Below are 15,102 nucleotides of genomic sequence, written 5' to 3'. Positions count from 1 at the left end.
GTGGACTCATGGACGTTTGCCCTATTCCTGGGTCACAGCCCATCACTGTCGTACGTGGGGGCTCAGACAGCCCAGCTCTGGCTGTGGGGAGCCTTCACAGCTCTTTCCCTCTGGTCCTGTGTCCTTTTGATGTGATCTACCCTCCCACCCCCAAGCCCCGCTTTTAGCACTTCCTAGCTCCTGGCTCATCTGGTACTTTCCCCACTCAAGCCCTGGAATCAGCCATTTCCTTTTCTTGGAGAATTGAATGGTATCTGGAAACCAAGATTTGGGTACAGGATGCAGCTGCTGCTGTTGGGGTGTCACTGCTTCTGGGTCCGTGGTTCTGGGGGCAGTTTTGCTCCCCAGGGGACACTTGGCGATGTCTGGAGAGTTGTTGGTTGTCACAGCTGGGGGCAGCGGGCGGTGCTGCTGGCATCTAGAGGGTAGAGATCAGAGATGCTGCGAAACATCCTGCAGGCTCAAGACAGCCCCACAGCAGAGAGCCACCCCCCGACAGGTCAGCGAAGCTGTGACTGAGGTCCTGCGGTGGCAGCCGGGAAGTGGGCCGCGCACAACCTGTATCTCGGGTCCCTGACCGCCGCGCACCTTGGGCTCTGTGAGATCCTTTCTCCGATGGTAGGAGGCCTGGTGCCTTCGTCTCCCACTGTCTACTCGCGTCCCACCCCCCAGCGAGTGCGCAGAGGAGCCTCAGAGGGCTGGCCTGGTGCCCAAGAAGCTGCTCCCAACCGGGGTGCGGGCCTCACTGCAGTTCTCTTGTCTTCAGCTCAGATTCCCTGCAGAAGAGCGTCTCCCACGGTCACTGAGGCCCACCCCCTGGGGAGCGGGAGAGGCAGTGAGGAGATGCGGCTGCAGGAAGGTGGCAGCTCGAGCCCGTCCCGTCCCAGGAGAAGTCCCGCTGTCCTTGCAGCAGGTATCAGACAGCAGCCGGAGGGACACAAGCCGCAGGGAGGGGTGTGGCCAGCACCCAGCCGGCCCCTCGGCCACTTACCCCAGCACCACCGGCCACTCCAAGCCCGTGTCCCAGGCGATGGCCTGGCTGCCGGGGTCCCACCGGCCTTCTCCAGGTGGCGGGTGCTGGTGCCGGCCCAGGGGCTGCCTTGGGCTTGATCCCAGCCTGCCGGGCGTGGGGGAGTGGGACCCCGTTTGTGGCAGGGGGCCTCCCCAGAGCCTGGGTGCGCAGGGCTGGGCTCCATTCAGCGTAGGAGGGGCTGCACGGGGTTGGGGGGGCTGGCTGGGGTGCTGGTTGTCAGTTCTCAGAAAAACGTGTTGATGTGATCAGAGCTGGTGCAGTGAAGGGAGAGCCGGTCTTCCTGGTGCTTTACTCGTGTCTCGGGGGGAAGAGGGCCCAGGGTCTAGTGGTGCTAAGGTGGCTGAGGACCCCCCGTCCCAGCCCAGACTCCAGAGCCACGTGGCCACGGCAGCTGCTGGCCACAGTGACACGACCCCACTATCGCCCCGCCTTTGTTGGTGCCCACCGGCCCTCAGCTCTTCCACTGGGACCCTTCCCGGCGGTGACCACGCCCCGGGCACGCCCCAGCCTGTCCCCGGCGAGGACGAGCCGGCTGTCTGGCCTGTGGGCTGCGGACGAGGTCTGGGTGGCCGGACGCCAGGATGGGCAGGGCTTGTGGCAGACAGGCGCGGGCCGTGGTGCCCAGAGGCCTCGGCAGGTCAGCGACCGTGGGAGGCTGGCTGTCTCCTCCTCCAGCGGCAGGCACGTCCCGGGCAGCGGCGTGAGCCTGCCTGCTCGTGGGCCCCGGGTTGTGGGGTTTGGTCCTGGTGGGGTTTGGCCCTCTGCGCACCATCCGAGGACATCGCCGTGGCCTGAGCCTCCTCGTCCCCTCGTCCCCTCCCGCCTTCACGAGCAGCCCTGAAGACGTCTTCGTCTGGCTCGAAGGAGCCGCCCTGACCCACGGAGCAGATAAACACCAGGAGCCCGCGGAGGCCATCTTGGTAGAAATGACTTTATTTAGAAACCTAAACCGCGCGTGAGGGCGACATGCAGACAGTCGTGCTGGAGCCGAAGCCTGGCCGCTCCCCCAGATAAACCGTTACAGTTGGAATGTTTATTTGCGCTGGGTGCTAACTTCATTTCAGGCTTTGTGGCGCTATCTCTGTTGAATTCAAATCCTGAAAATGTAGCAGTTGATCTGCAGAACCAAATTCTCATATAAAAGCCACGTGTGCAGGGCCAGGAGTGCCTCTCATGTTCCACGAAAGCGGGACGTAGATGTCGCGAATGAATGTATGTGGGAAAACACATCTTGACAATAGAAATTCAGTGTTTTATCACAGGTAATGGTTTTCCTAGAAACACCACGAGCAGCTGCGCTAAAGAATCACTAATTCTAAAACTTAAAAGAACAGTCTTGGGTCTTGCAGCGATTTGCAACGTAAAAACGTTGGTGCCTGGGATGGTGCCAGGGCTCTGGCCTCCCTGCTGTGGAGGTGTGGCGTGCTGTCCTGGTCCCATGCCCCTGGCCGAGCGCGGTTTGGAAACAGCCCTGGGGAAGAGCTTGGTACCACTGAGGCCGCAGACCTCGTTTCCTCGTCAGAACGCGCTGGTGACAGCCAGCCTCGGGAGCTAGGCGTGGGTGTGTGAATCACATGCATGGCTGCTGAAGAAGGGGGGGACCCGGCCATGGCCCTACAGCCCCCAGGCCCCCAGGTAGGGCAGAGGGAGGCTGTGTCTCTGCTTTGGAGCTGCTGTCTGACACCTGCATGCTTTGGAAGCAGAGCCTCGGCCCAGGTGTGCCTGCCCCACCAGGAAGTGCTCTCAGTGGTGGGGCGGTGGGCACAGGGGCCACGGGGCACTTGGGGGCTGCCAGTGTGGAGCCACGAGGCACTCTCCGGCAGCAGGAGGCCGGGCTGGGACGGAGGCGAGGCCGGGCCTCTTGGCGGGAAGGGCTGCGAGGCTCTGGCACCCGCACCTGGGACTGGCTGAGCAGCCAGGGGTTGGGGCTGTAGGAGGGGGAGGCCCGGCAGGGAGGAACTGTGAGCCCAGGGTGGGGCTTGGGCCCCCCCGGGAAGCCTCGGGCCCAAAGGGAGGGTTTCAGAACCCCCTGGAATCTGTGGTTGGCAGGGGGGTCAGAGGTCAGTCTTGGCCCTTCGTTTTTGGGCAGACATAGACCAGAGTCGCGGGAACACTGCTCAGTGGGCACCTGGGTTTAAAGCCTGAGCTGGGTGCTGTGGTGGGGGGTTTCTGGGGGCTGAATGGCCAGACAATTGGGTGAAAGCTGTTTATCTTTGAGAAATATAAATGGGTATTCGGCTCCTGGGGAGCTTACTTACCCTATTTTGGTTTAAATTTTAAATCTTTAAATTTAATTTTAAAATTCTCCTAGAAACCCCCCTCAGCCTCTCCTGGCGCCGTCTCTCTCGGGTCTGGGTCTGAGCCCGTGCTCCCGCCCCGGTGCCCCTCCTGGGCCGTGGGGGTCCCTGTCTGACACAGCAGGCACGGCCCCTTCCACCCCAGGCCTGTCCTCGGTGTGGACTCCACACCCAGACCCGCTGTCCTGCGCTATTGGAACGTGGCCTTCATTCTCCGCAGCTTGTCCTGAATCTTCTTGGAGTGCTTCTCGCTGGCCACCTGGTGGGAGCCAGCCCTGCTGTCCTCAGCCAGAATGGAGATGTCGGCCCCGCTGAATCGGGCGATTCTCTGCTTGAGGTGGGACTGCAGCTTGGGGTCGGGGGCGAACGTGTAGGGGTTCTCCTGGAACGCGTGGACCTGGCTCGCCACTTTGGCGATGTTTCTGTGTCGGGGGAAAGAAACGAAATGTGAGTTTGCACAAGTCACGGGGGCAGCGTCTGCAGCCAGTGCGTTCCCAGCCTGCTGTCAGGCACTGTCCCAACCAGGCCGCATCAAAGTCCAGACTCTGAGGGACCGGTCCGCCCTTGACCCTGAGGAGGCCTGACCGGCCTCCACCTGACCGCCATGTGGACGATGAAGGGGGTAGAGGATGGAGTGGGGTGAAAGGTCGTGGGGGGAGGGTCTCCCTGGAGACAGGCTGGAACTGTCCTGAGAGGCACCGTGGGCCTGGGGCGCTGCGGAGGGACGTGGGCCTGGAGCTCCTAAGGAGCGGCCGGCCCCAGGGTGGGCTTCCGAGGGCACCCCTGCACCTTCCGAGGCCAAAAGGAGCAACGATCGCCTTTGGCTGGGAGTGTCTGAGTCCCTGGCAGGGTCATGGTGGTGGTCGGCACCAACAGCCCCCCAGTCTGCTCCTCCCAGGTGGGTCCGCAGGTGTGCCGGGCAGTTGAACGGTGGGGACTGACTGAGTCCTCCGGACAGCTCTACGGAGGGGCCCCAAGGGGGGCAGCAGAGGCAGGGAGAGAGGGGAGATGTGGCTCGGGGGGTCAGGGAGGGTGGTTGCACAGAGGTGGCGTTCTGGGTGCGCCTGGATCTCCCAATAGGAAGGGAGGTCACGGCAACCTTGGGGCAGTGTTCGGGGCCGTGGACGCTGGACTGTGCGAATTGTTTACCCCTTGTTTGTGGAGAAGGAGGTGGCTGGAGGTCACCCAGGGGAGAGGGTGTGGAGGCCTGGGCTGGGGTGAGGGCTGGGTGAGGGGCAAGGCGGCCCAGGTCTCAGAGGAACAGGAGAGATGGGGGTGGCCCCTCACCTGGTTCCTTTCACCTGTGGGCCCCTCACCTGGCTTATTCACCTGTGGACCCCTCATCTGGTTTGTTTCACCTGTGGACCCCGCACCTGGCTTGCTCACCTGTGGGTCCCCCACCTGGCTTATTCACCTGTGGGCCCCTCACCTGGTTTGTCTCACCTGTGGGTCCCCCACCTGGCTTGCTCACCTGTGGATCCCTCACCTGAGCTTGCTCCACCTGTGGGCCCCGTTGGTCATGGTGAAGCCCCCTGTCTCCAGCTGCTGGATGTGCATGGCCAGGAGATGGGCTGAGGGCAGGGTGGGCTGGGCCCTGAAGCGCCGTCCTTCCATCAGACACAGGCTGTCACTCTTCAGAAAGACCTGGGGCCCAGCCAGGGGCGTGGGCGGGGGGGACGACAGGTGAGAGGTCAGCCCAGGTGCCCAGCAGGGGCCGGCTCAGCCCGGCCAATCCCAGCTGGCGCCTGTATTCCTGCTGCATGGGGGCTACAGCACCCCGATTTATCAGCCAGTCCAAAATGTCCCTTGGCTCTTGGGTTGCGGAAAGTCCAGATGTCTAAAGCTTGCAGACACAAAAGGAACACTGACCACCCCCCCAGAAAGCCGTGCGCTTCCTGCTGCTGCTGGCAAATTCCTTTCCAGAAAAGAGCCAGGTGACCCCACTGCCCAAATTAGACTGAGGGCCGGGCTGGCCGGCCGCAGGGACCCCTGGGTGTGGTGGCAACCGAGGACACACAGCAGTCCCCCCACCGGCAGAGCGCTGTGTCTGGGGCCGGCCGCAGGCCGCTCCCGCCTCCTCACTCTGGGAAATGCCCCTCATCCAGAGGGCGTGTCCCCGTTTAGGATCTCATGAGGGGCGGCCAGGAGGCAGGTAGGTCGGCCAAGCTCAGGCAGGGCCTCAGGGTACCTGCACCCCAGGCTGGAATCACGGCCCTGGAGCAACCCTGCCACATCTGCCCAGGTGAGTGGCCGAGGCCCCGGGGGAGATGGGGGGGCCACACACGACTCTGAGGGGGCCATGAGGTGGGCGCCACGATGCAGGATCTGCCGGGCGATCCCCCCCTCCCCCGGGACGGGAGCTGCTGGGAGCTCACGCAAAGGGGTACCTCCACGGCTTTCAGCTCCTCCATGACCTCTGCTATCTTTGCAGGTAGAATTCTCCAGGCCTAAAATAAAAGCACAGGTGAAGCTCCTACAGCCCTGCCTGTGCCCACGGCGTGGCTGCAGCCGGCCGCCCCCGGGGGACTCACGGGGGACTGTCGCACGGCCGGGTGCTCCAGGCCGCCCAGGATCTGCATAGCTGTCGCGAAGTTCCTCTGCTCGTAGCAAGACTTCGCAATCAGCAGAAATTTGGAGAGCAGGTTCACCTGCAGCTGGAACCAGAGAACAAGACACTCAGCGTCCTCCGTCTCAGACGAGGGACCGGGGCACAGGGGCCAGCGTCGGGGCGCAGGGCGGTGCGCCCACCTCCGTGCAGGGGAGGGGGTCGGGGGCCCAGAAAACAAAGACACAGAGGTGTGCAGAGTCCATCTCACTTCTCTCCCGGGACAAATCTCTGCTCAGGACAAATGGGGGGAGCAGGAAGGGCACCCCCACTTGGGGAGATGGAGCCGAGGTGTCCAGAGGCAAACGGGGAGCTGATTTCAGCTTCTCGTCCGCCCGGCCGAGTCCACGGCGGGACGGGGTTGCAGCGCCTCAGGGGTCGCTGGTCGGCAGGGCAGATTCACCAGATTTGATGGGAACACCCCACGGCAGCCCCTGCTGCCCCAGTGGGATTCTCCTCTCCGAGCAGACCTGAGGGGCCTGGCTCACAGCCCCACAGTTAGCGTGTGGATTTTACACAGTTCCAGCAACTTCCAGAAGATTCTGGAGAATTCAGCTGACCCCTCATTTCAGAGCTGCCTCACCCTGTGGACTGTCGCCACGCCAAGGACATCCTTCAGGTGGGAACATCGCCTGCGGGTCCCAACCAGACACCCTTGTCTTGGTCACAGGACGGGTCCTGGGGGGGTCACTCAGCACCATCGCCTCCCAGCTGTCTGGCTTGAGTGCCTCTTAAAGGATCTTGAAAAACATCTACCCACTCCTGCTTCTTTCGTTGACACCGCATTATTTTCTCCATAGGTTCAGATGGATGCAAAGTAGGCGATTTTCAGCCCGTCCAGGCAGAGCTCTGTCCCCTCACCGTTGAACCTCGTACCAATCAAGTCACACAGTGGGTCTGCTCTTGTGACCGGCGTCCCGCCCTCCAGGCTCAGCCGTCGTGGCCTGTGTCACCATCTGGTTCCCTCATAGGGCTGAATATTTTCACAGGGTGGATGGTGGACCACGTTGTTCATCCATTGGTCCATCGACGGATATTAGGTTGCTTCCTTCTCTTGGCTGTCGTGTTCCGTCACTTTTACACCTGCCTGATGAAGCCAGAGTCCTGGTTTGCTTTCAGTCCCACCATTATTCATCTACAAAAAGGGAAGCTTTTCTTGAAGGTGAGAAACTTTACACTGTTTCCTTTTCTTCTTGACCTTGTGTTTCCACTGTCTCACCACACCCCCCACCCCGGGATGTGATCTGGAAGGAATGCACTGTTACCACTGAGGGCTTTTATTAGCCTTCCGTTACATTCTCCGGCTCAAAATTTGAGTTCTGACAAATTTTTCTGAGACCAGAGTTTATGAATGTAGAAGTCAGTCTCCCGGGTTGTTCTGACAGCATAGTGAGTGACACCCGATATGTGGAACAACGTGTATTTCAGAACTTGATCAGCATGTTTGCCGAAGGTGCCCACATGGCTTCCTGAGAACTCCTGGCACTTTCTCCCCTCGGTCCCTGCGCTGTCCTGTCCCTGCTGAGGCGGCACTGCCCCGTGAACAGTCCTCCCTCCAACCTCTGCTCACAGGGACGGGGGAGCCGTTCACGCAATGGGGAGTTTGGTCACTGCAACAGCAGTTCCTTCCCGCCAGGCGCTGACCCCGGGTGAGTCTCAGGTGGGTCTGAAGACCTTCCGTCCTGCGGCCTGGGGACGCCGGCGCCCCTTTGTGGTGACCTGTGGGCGGGGCAGCTGCAGAGGCTCTGGGTTGAGGACTCCCTGGTAGCCGAGGTCCCCTGGGAAGCCCGAGCACCCAGGCCCCGTGTGATGTCCCTGATCAGGGGAAGCTGCACTTTGACGTCACTCATGATAACATCGTGGATTGGAACAAACCCGTGGGGGAGGGGGACCAGGCCACATCCTGGCAGAAGTGAGGACGGGTCAATCTGTCAGCTGATAAACCCTTAAAGAAAATTCTCCCGAAAAGGGGAAAGAGTGGAAAACTCGGCGTTTGTTCATGGGCCTTGGGGTTGCCCCTAGGGGCTTGGGGGACACAGAGGAATACTGGGAAAGGAAAGACACATTGCAGAGGCTCTTAATGCCGGAACGGGCACGTCCGGGCTTCACCGTCTCACGGGGAGGTGGTGGCCGCGGTGGGCTCTGGGGCAGCTCCTGGGACAGAACAGGGTCCCCCGCCCCGAGCTCCCCCTTCGTGCTCAGCCCACTCCAGGGGCTCATGCCTGGGGAGCTGATTCTTTGGGCCTGGGAGGCGGTGGGCGTGCACCCGCGGGAAGGAGCTGTGTGACACAGCAGGAGCCCCGTGGTCCCCACCGGTTCCTCCACGTGGCCACGTCCCACGGGCAGGACCTTGTGACCCCCACCTGCGTCTGGCCTCAGGTGGAAGGACGTCGGAGGCCTTGGCAGCGGGGTGCTCGCTGGGCGGACTCTGGGGCACTAGGCCCACCCGCTGCCCCTCCTGGCTGGGTGGGACCTGAGGGAGGTGCTGGCCCTGAAGCAGGTGGGTCGGTCCAGGCCGAGGCCTGTGGGACCCAGAGGAGCCTCACCTTGATGGGACCACTGACCAGTGTTTCATTTGTTCCACAAACTGGCCGAGGACACATGTGCACCCGTGCTGTTGTGACAGTGGCCACGAGAGCTCAGGCCAGCGGGTCAGTTCCCAGCCCTGGGTCGCGACCGAGGCAGGAGGAGTGTGGGAGCACACGGGGGCTGTGGGTATGAGGGCGGGAAGGACACCGCGCGTGTCGGCATGTGTGTGGCGCCGCGTCCAGCTGTGAGCGGGGGTGTGCCTGTGTGAGGTCTGCGTGTCCGCGCCGTGGGGACAGGCCTGGGTGGGCCTGGAGCCGCCGTGCACCCCCAGCAGAGGGGGTCTCCCAGGGAGGTGCCCTCGTTGCCAGTAGCCCCGACTCTGCGCTGGGGCCAGACCTGAGGGCACCGACCTTGGAGGTGTGGCTGGTCACGATTTCGGCGGCCACCCAGGTGCTGACGTCGTCTGCGCTTCTTAAAAGCTGTAACAGGTACTTGTCCTGGACGTAACTAGGCAGAAATAAGCTGCAGGTTTTGGCCGACAGAGACTCGGAGGAGCTGGCTCTGCAAGAGACGCGGGCGCACGTCCCAGCCAGGACCCTGGGTGGCGCTCAGGACCCGGGGTGGCGCTCAGGGCCCGGGGGTGGCGCTCAGGGCCCGGGGGGTGGCGCTCAGGGCCCGGGGGTGGCGCTCAGGGCCCAGGGGGCTGGCGCTCAGGGCCCAGGGGGCTGGCGGGACCGGCCCTGCGAGGCGGCGGTCCAGCTGAGCACCACGGGCATTGCCCTTCCGCTGGGAGTGTCCAGGAGACACGTGGGTGAGGTCCCAAGACCCTCCGGCCAACCCCGCATCCCAGGCTTCTCTGACACCCACGCCGGACACTCACTTGGGGACGGCCACACTTTTGTCCGTGACGCCCAGGGCCCGAGAGTTTAAGAAGTGGACGGGGTGGCACTTTTGAAACAACTCCTGCCGGGGACAAGGACGCAGAGGTCAGGCAGCGCCAGGGCTGGGGTGGGGGGGCATCTGCAGTCACAGGGCTGGGCCCCCAGGGACTCTGCACGTCCACCCAGACAACAGTGGTGGGGGGGAGGGGTCGCTGGGTCCCTGCCCCTGCTGTCACCTGCCAAGTAATGGGGGCCCAGGATGCCAGGGGGCCTGGGAAGGGGCACCTGGGGGCTGGGGGCCCAGTTCCAGGAGGGAGGGCCTAGCACACACGGCCCCCCGCCCGGCCCGCAGGGCAGGGCGCACTCCAGCACGCGGAGGGGGGGGGGTTGTGCACCCTGTGGGACCTCGTGGGGCCTGTGCACCTGGCGCCCTCTTGCTGAGGGCCTTCAGCGCCCACCCCCTTACCCGCTGCCGCAGCGTCAGCCCCTGCCCTCACCTGCTGCAACAGCGTCAGCTGGCTGAAGAGCTGGTGGGTGCTGTACTCGGTCAGGAAGTAGGGCCCCTTCTCGCCGGCCCTGGCGTAGGGGCCGTAGAAGTCCTCGAAGAAGCAGGGCTTGGGCAGGGCGGATGCGATGCTGTACTGGCGCCCCTTGTGGTGGGGCAGCGCCAGCCCGTTGCCCCGGGACAGCCGCCAGGGGAAGCTCTGCAGGGCAGGAAGGCCAAGCCCCGGAGGGTCCCCTCCAGGTTAGGGCGGGGTGGGGAGGGCCCAGGCCCAGGACCTCGCAGCCTGGCTCAGCTAGAGCCACAGGGCAAATCCCTCCCGCCCGCGGCCACGCTGCCTCGAGGACGCCTGTCCTGGTCATTTCGTGGATGGGGTTGTCTGCACATATCACGGTGAGGTCCCCTCAACCCTGCTCCCGTCCCGGGCCATTTCCCGGCCCCCCCTTGGCCCCAGAGTCAGGGAGGCGGGGTGTTCTGAGCCCCTGGCCGGCCCTCTGCTGTCCTTGTCCAGGGCCAGGGGGCAGGAAGTGCCAGGCCCAGAGGCCTGCTGCCCAGGACCGGCAACACGGGGGGCGCGCGTGCACGTGTGCCTGTCCGTGTGCGTGTGTACCAGGGTACGCGTGTGTGTGCACATGAGCACAAGCGTGTGCGTGTGCGTGCCTGCGTAGGCGGTGTCCTCACGCCGGCTCCCCGGGAAAGGCCGCACCTTCCGGGAGACGCCGTCCTCCGAGAGCCTCTTCCACAGGGCGTTGAGGGGCCTGGCGGCGTCCTCCGCGTCCTTGGGGTCCTGCAGGTCTGTGCTGCGTGGGGCGCCCTCAGCCCGCCGCTCGGTGCCCACCTCCAGGAGGCCCAGCAGGGGCTCTGCGGAGCCGTCCAGGGGCAGGATCTGGGCAGAAGCACGCGGGGTCGCCCGCTGCCCCAGAGGGGCGGTGGCCCCGCTCCCCGAGTCGCGCCCTCACCTGGGAGGCGAGGTAGTCCTGGAGCCTCCCCAGGAGCCCTGCGTCCCTCCTGAAGTCCACGGCATAGCAGTCCTCCAGCCAGGCCTGCAGGAGGCAGAAGCTGCGCCTGTAGATCTTGGAGGAGGTGGAGGTGGGATCCTGGTGGGCCCTGGGGGCAGATGGAGGCCTGAGCCACGCAGGTTCCCCCGCGCCCGCCTGGTGTCACACCCAAGCCAGCGGGTGCGTGGGGTCTGAGCGCGGCTCTGTCTTCACGGCACTTCAGCCCCACCGAGCCCGCCCACCTGGTGACGGGGGTGGGGCAGCGGCGCCCCCCCCCCCCCCCCCCGCAACCTGGTGCCCGTCCTGGAGCCCCTGCCACCCTCACAGCCAGCACCCAGGGGCTGGAAGGCGTCCCGAGAGGCAGGGCGGGAGCCTGGCTCTGCGTGTGGGGAAGCAGGGGGTTGGGGTCTCCCGTGAGTCCCTCCTCTCCCGGGGCTCCCGGCCTGGGCTTGTGCGGAGTCTGGGGGGCGAGGACAGGCCACCTCAGAGGGCCAGAGCGCGTCCAGCACTGCCCACCACCCCTTCCCCTTACCTTGTTGACCCCACTTGCCGGCTGAGGCCCACGGGACCCTCCCTGCCCCCCAGCTGCCCTCCCCCAGCCCACGGGGGGGCCTGGCGCTCACCTCCTCCCACCTGTCCCAGCCCCCGCCCTCCGCCTCCCCCTCCTCCCCCCACCACGGGCAGCGGCGGCCCCCGCTCCCCTCCTCTGCCCTCGCCTGGGCCTTCCCGGCGGCTCTGGCCTCGTCCTCGTCAGGGTCGGCGGGTACCTGGACAAGGTGCTGCTGATACGGTCCAGCAGGAAGTGCAGGAAGTCGTGGGGGCTGCAGAAGTACCGGAAGGTGTACAGGAACTGCTGCACGTAGCCTTCCAGGAAGGCGTCGCTGCGGGGAGGGGGCAGTCAGCCGCTAGCACGTGGCCCGGCGCCCCCAGCCCCGCGGTCCTGGGGTGGGCGCGTGTGCGCCTGAGCCCCTCGCCAGGAGGGAGGCCAGCAGGAGCGCCGGTCAGAAATAAGTGGGGGGAACACCGATCACGTAAGAAATTCCTGAATGTTGCGGGTCTGAGGACTTCTGTAACGTCCGTTTTTAAGGCCCTCACTGTGTCTTCTTTTAGAAACGATTCAGAAAGCTGAGCCAGAGCAGTGGCCCAGCCCCAGCCGGAAATCACTGTGTTAGGAAACAGGCAGCTGAGGGCGCGAGGGTCCTCGCCCCTCGGGGAGGGTCCCCCACCTCGGGGTGCCCCAGGGAGCCAGGGGAGCGAGAAAGAGGTGGGGGTCCAGGAATGAGGGAGCCTCTGCCCGGGACGTTGCGGCCTGGCTCAGGCCGGGGACTAGGCAGCCCGGGTTCAGCACCCCGCAGAGGGGACACCCGCGGGGTCTGCAGAGATAAGCCCGTGCCCCCTCGGAGATGCTGTGTCACACAGAACGCACAGCACGCCCCGTGATACCGGCACGCATGCGCGCGCACGTCTCCTGGAAAGCACAGTGCCTGTGGCGGCGTGTGACGTCCCACGTTGCAGAGGAGGCCCGAGTCTGAGGGCAGCCTGGAGCCCTGCCAGCAGGAGCCCCAGTCAGCCCACCTCGGGGGAACGGGCCGGGGAGCCGGGAGAGGCAGCTGCCCCGGGAGGGCCCCTGCTCCCCACTGGCTGCCAAGAGCCAGCAGTCTGGGGTCACCACAGCCTCCAGCCCAAAGAAGACCCCAGGGGTTCCGAAGTGGTGTCATGAGTCCCTAAAAGTCAACACTGGGGTGAGGCCTCCACCCTCGTCTGGGAGGAGGTCTGTCCCCAACCCTGATGGGGCCCGGGAGGGGGCTGCCCTGTGCCTGAGAGCCAGGTGGAGCTGGTGGGGCGGACGGAGGGATGGCAGGGTCGGGTGTGGCCCGGGGGCCCCTGTGACCCTGGACGGAGGAGCCTGGCCCTTCCCGCGGTAGGTGAGCCCGCGCACCTGCATTATTAGGGGATCCCGCGAGCCTAAGCCCCGCTGATGCCCAGAAATGCTGCAGAGAGCTGGCTGGGGCCAACCTCACCACAGCCCCGGGGAGCCCAACGTTAATTATGGGGTGTCTGACTTAGGAAAGTGGATGGGGTCCAGGTGCCCCTGAGGCTCCCGGCTGCGTTCAGATTCAGAAGCCCGCTGGGCTGTTAGTCACGGCGGCCGCATTCCTGGGCTCTCCTTCAAAGCGCCCCCTGCACACCTGACCGAGACACCCGGGTCCACAGGTGCGGGTCCAGCAGGGCCCGTGGCTCTGAGGCCACTCAGCCAAGGACCTGGAGGCCAGTGGGAGCCAACACAAGGCAACTGAAAGGGAACTTTCTAAATAAAAAGTGCAAACCCGTCTCAGATGAGGGCAGGCGAGAGTTGCCACCTCTTTCACCCCCTGCCCCCCACCGCGGGGCCTATTTGTCTCCTCTCTGCTTCTGTCTCCGAAAGCCTGGGGGGCACAGAGACACCCTTCCTCCCCGCTGCACCTGGAGTAGAGGTAGGCCATGAGCCCCAGCGGCGTGCCGGCCTGCAGGACGCGGGCCTTCCTCTGCCGGCCGTCACGCGGGTGCTTGCTGGCGTTGTAGAAGATGAGGGAAGAGGACTCGTCCAGGGGGCTGAAGTCCAGCGTGTCGCAGTGGGCGGCCGCGATGTTCACGAGCACGGGCAGGGCGCAGGGCTCCAGGCCCCACCGCTCCGCGTACATGACCTGGGGCGCGAGTCACCACTGTCGGGTTGACCTGCTGCCGGGTCACCCCGCCCCTGACCCGGGGGCGGGGAGGGGGTGGCCTCTCAGGGGTGGGTATGTTTTCACAGGGACCGATTTCCAAGGTTTTAGCAGGAGGAGCCCTGCGGGCGCCAGGCCTCTGGAGGGGGGGGAGCGGGGGCCTTGCCTGTAGGTACTTCTTGACCAGCCCGAGGAGCTGCACCTTGGACCGCATCTCTTCCAGCTGCCCTTTCAGTTTGGACAACATGGTCTTCACCTCGGAGCCTGAGGGCGGGCAGAGTCAGCCCAAAGCGACCCCCAACCCCGGCCCCGGCCCACGTCCGGCAAGGCTACCTTTGTTCCGCTTCTCCTTCTGTAAGAGCTTCTGGTAGAACTTGAGGGTTTTCCGGAAGTTTCTCTTCTCTATCACGAACTGCTGCTCCAGCTCCTGGAGAGGAAAGAGCCGTGAGCCCCAGGCGCCCACCCCTCGGCAGTTCAGGGGAAGCAGGTTTGCACGCAGGACCCCGAGGCTGGCCTTCGGGCGAGAGAAGGGACGTCCGCGTCTGGTCAATGGAACAGGACATCCAGACGGGTTAGCAAATGTCTCAGTAAACTAACTGGAAAGAAGCAGATGCGATGGACTCGCTTAAAAAACGAGGCCAAATGTGTGAGGCAGCGGTGAGCGTCAGCCTCTCCTACCGCCCCCAGGTGGCCTGCCCCCACCAGCCGCCCAGGAGGAAAGGTGGGCAGAGCGGGGTGGGGCACGTCTGCTGCCGGTGGGTCCGGGCCACGGAGGGCCTGCCTTCCAGTGGGATATCCAGGCAGCACGCCCACTGCTGGGGGCCGGGGGGACCTGGGTGCACGCCTCCTGTGCTTTCTCTGGTCCTGGGGACTGGCCTCCGGTGGGGTGTTCAGGGCAGGTCCACGCAGCAGGCGGTGGCTGTCTTCACGGGCACGTGTGGTCCCGAGAGGCCTCTCTGTGGCCCCAGGCACACCCCCTGAGGCCCCCACCCCGCGCTTGGCCTCTGCCCCTCAGGACCCCCGTTGCGGTGCAGCCCGAGCCTCCCCCCTGTGGGCCAGGGGGCCTCCCGAGCCCCCCATGCGCTCGGCCACCCTGCTTTGCACATGAGGTTTGGACACGCCCAGCGTCGCAGACCCCATTTGACCTGTCAAGACTGGCCCACCCCCGAGCCCACCGTGTAGGCCCCCTTGAGCCCCCGCTGCCCACTTGGTGCTTCCGTCCAGAAACCCAAAGACAGCGGGGGCATCAGCCAGGCCAGGTCTCCACGAGGGAAGCGAGACCAAGACTCGCAGGCTGCAGGGGAGCCGAGGGCCCCCCAGTTCTGCTTCGTGTGCCCAGCACCACGACGGGTCCCAGCCCCTTCCTGCAGGATCTGCATTTTCTCCTCTCACAAGGGGGGAGGGAAGCCCTGGGGGCCGGACTGCCCCCTTCAAGGGGGGGAGGGAGCCCATGATTCTGGGGCAGGAGTGGGCTCTGGGAAGGCTTGGGGGTCCCTGTGAGCTGGCCCTTGGGTTCTGGTGGGTCTTCCGCTGGGACTGTGAGGACAGGCCACAG

General features: G+C 64.8%; 1 protein-coding gene across 1 annotated transcript in view; it reads right to left on the bottom strand.

Moving 5' to 3' along the window:
- Positions 1–3,520: 3,520 nt before the first annotated feature.
- The window catches only part of KNDC1 (kinase non-catalytic C-lobe domain containing 1), a 55,862-nt gene continuing 44,280 nt past the window's right edge, over positions 3,521–15,102 (bottom strand). Inside the window, exons 18-30 of the mRNA XM_068547928.1 lie at positions 13,881–13,974; positions 13,714–13,811; positions 13,309–13,529; positions 11,613–11,726; positions 10,807–10,954; positions 10,554–10,733; positions 9,843–10,049; positions 9,345–9,427; positions 8,875–9,025; positions 5,862–5,984; positions 5,718–5,777; positions 4,817–4,974; positions 3,521–3,752 (exon numbers count right to left, since the gene is read on the bottom strand). Coding sequence (XP_068404029.1) covers positions 3,521–3,752; positions 4,817–4,974; positions 5,718–5,777; positions 5,862–5,984; positions 8,875–9,025; positions 9,345–9,427; positions 9,843–10,049; positions 10,554–10,733; positions 10,807–10,954; positions 11,613–11,726; positions 13,309–13,529; positions 13,714–13,811; positions 13,881–13,974 — 1,869 coding nt within the window. The remainder of the gene's footprint in view (positions 3,753–4,816; positions 4,975–5,717; positions 5,778–5,861; positions 5,985–8,874; positions 9,026–9,344; positions 9,428–9,842; positions 10,050–10,553; positions 10,734–10,806; positions 10,955–11,612; positions 11,727–13,308; positions 13,530–13,713; positions 13,812–13,880; positions 13,975–15,102) is intronic.

The sequence above is a fragment of the Eschrichtius robustus genome, chromosome 7 (genome assembly GCF_028021215.1).
Source record: "Eschrichtius robustus isolate mEscRob2 chromosome 7, mEscRob2.pri, whole genome shotgun sequence".
NCBI lineage: Eukaryota > Metazoa > Chordata > Mammalia > Artiodactyla > Eschrichtiidae > Eschrichtius > Eschrichtius robustus.
This window is presented reverse-complemented; position numbering and strand designations above follow the sequence as displayed.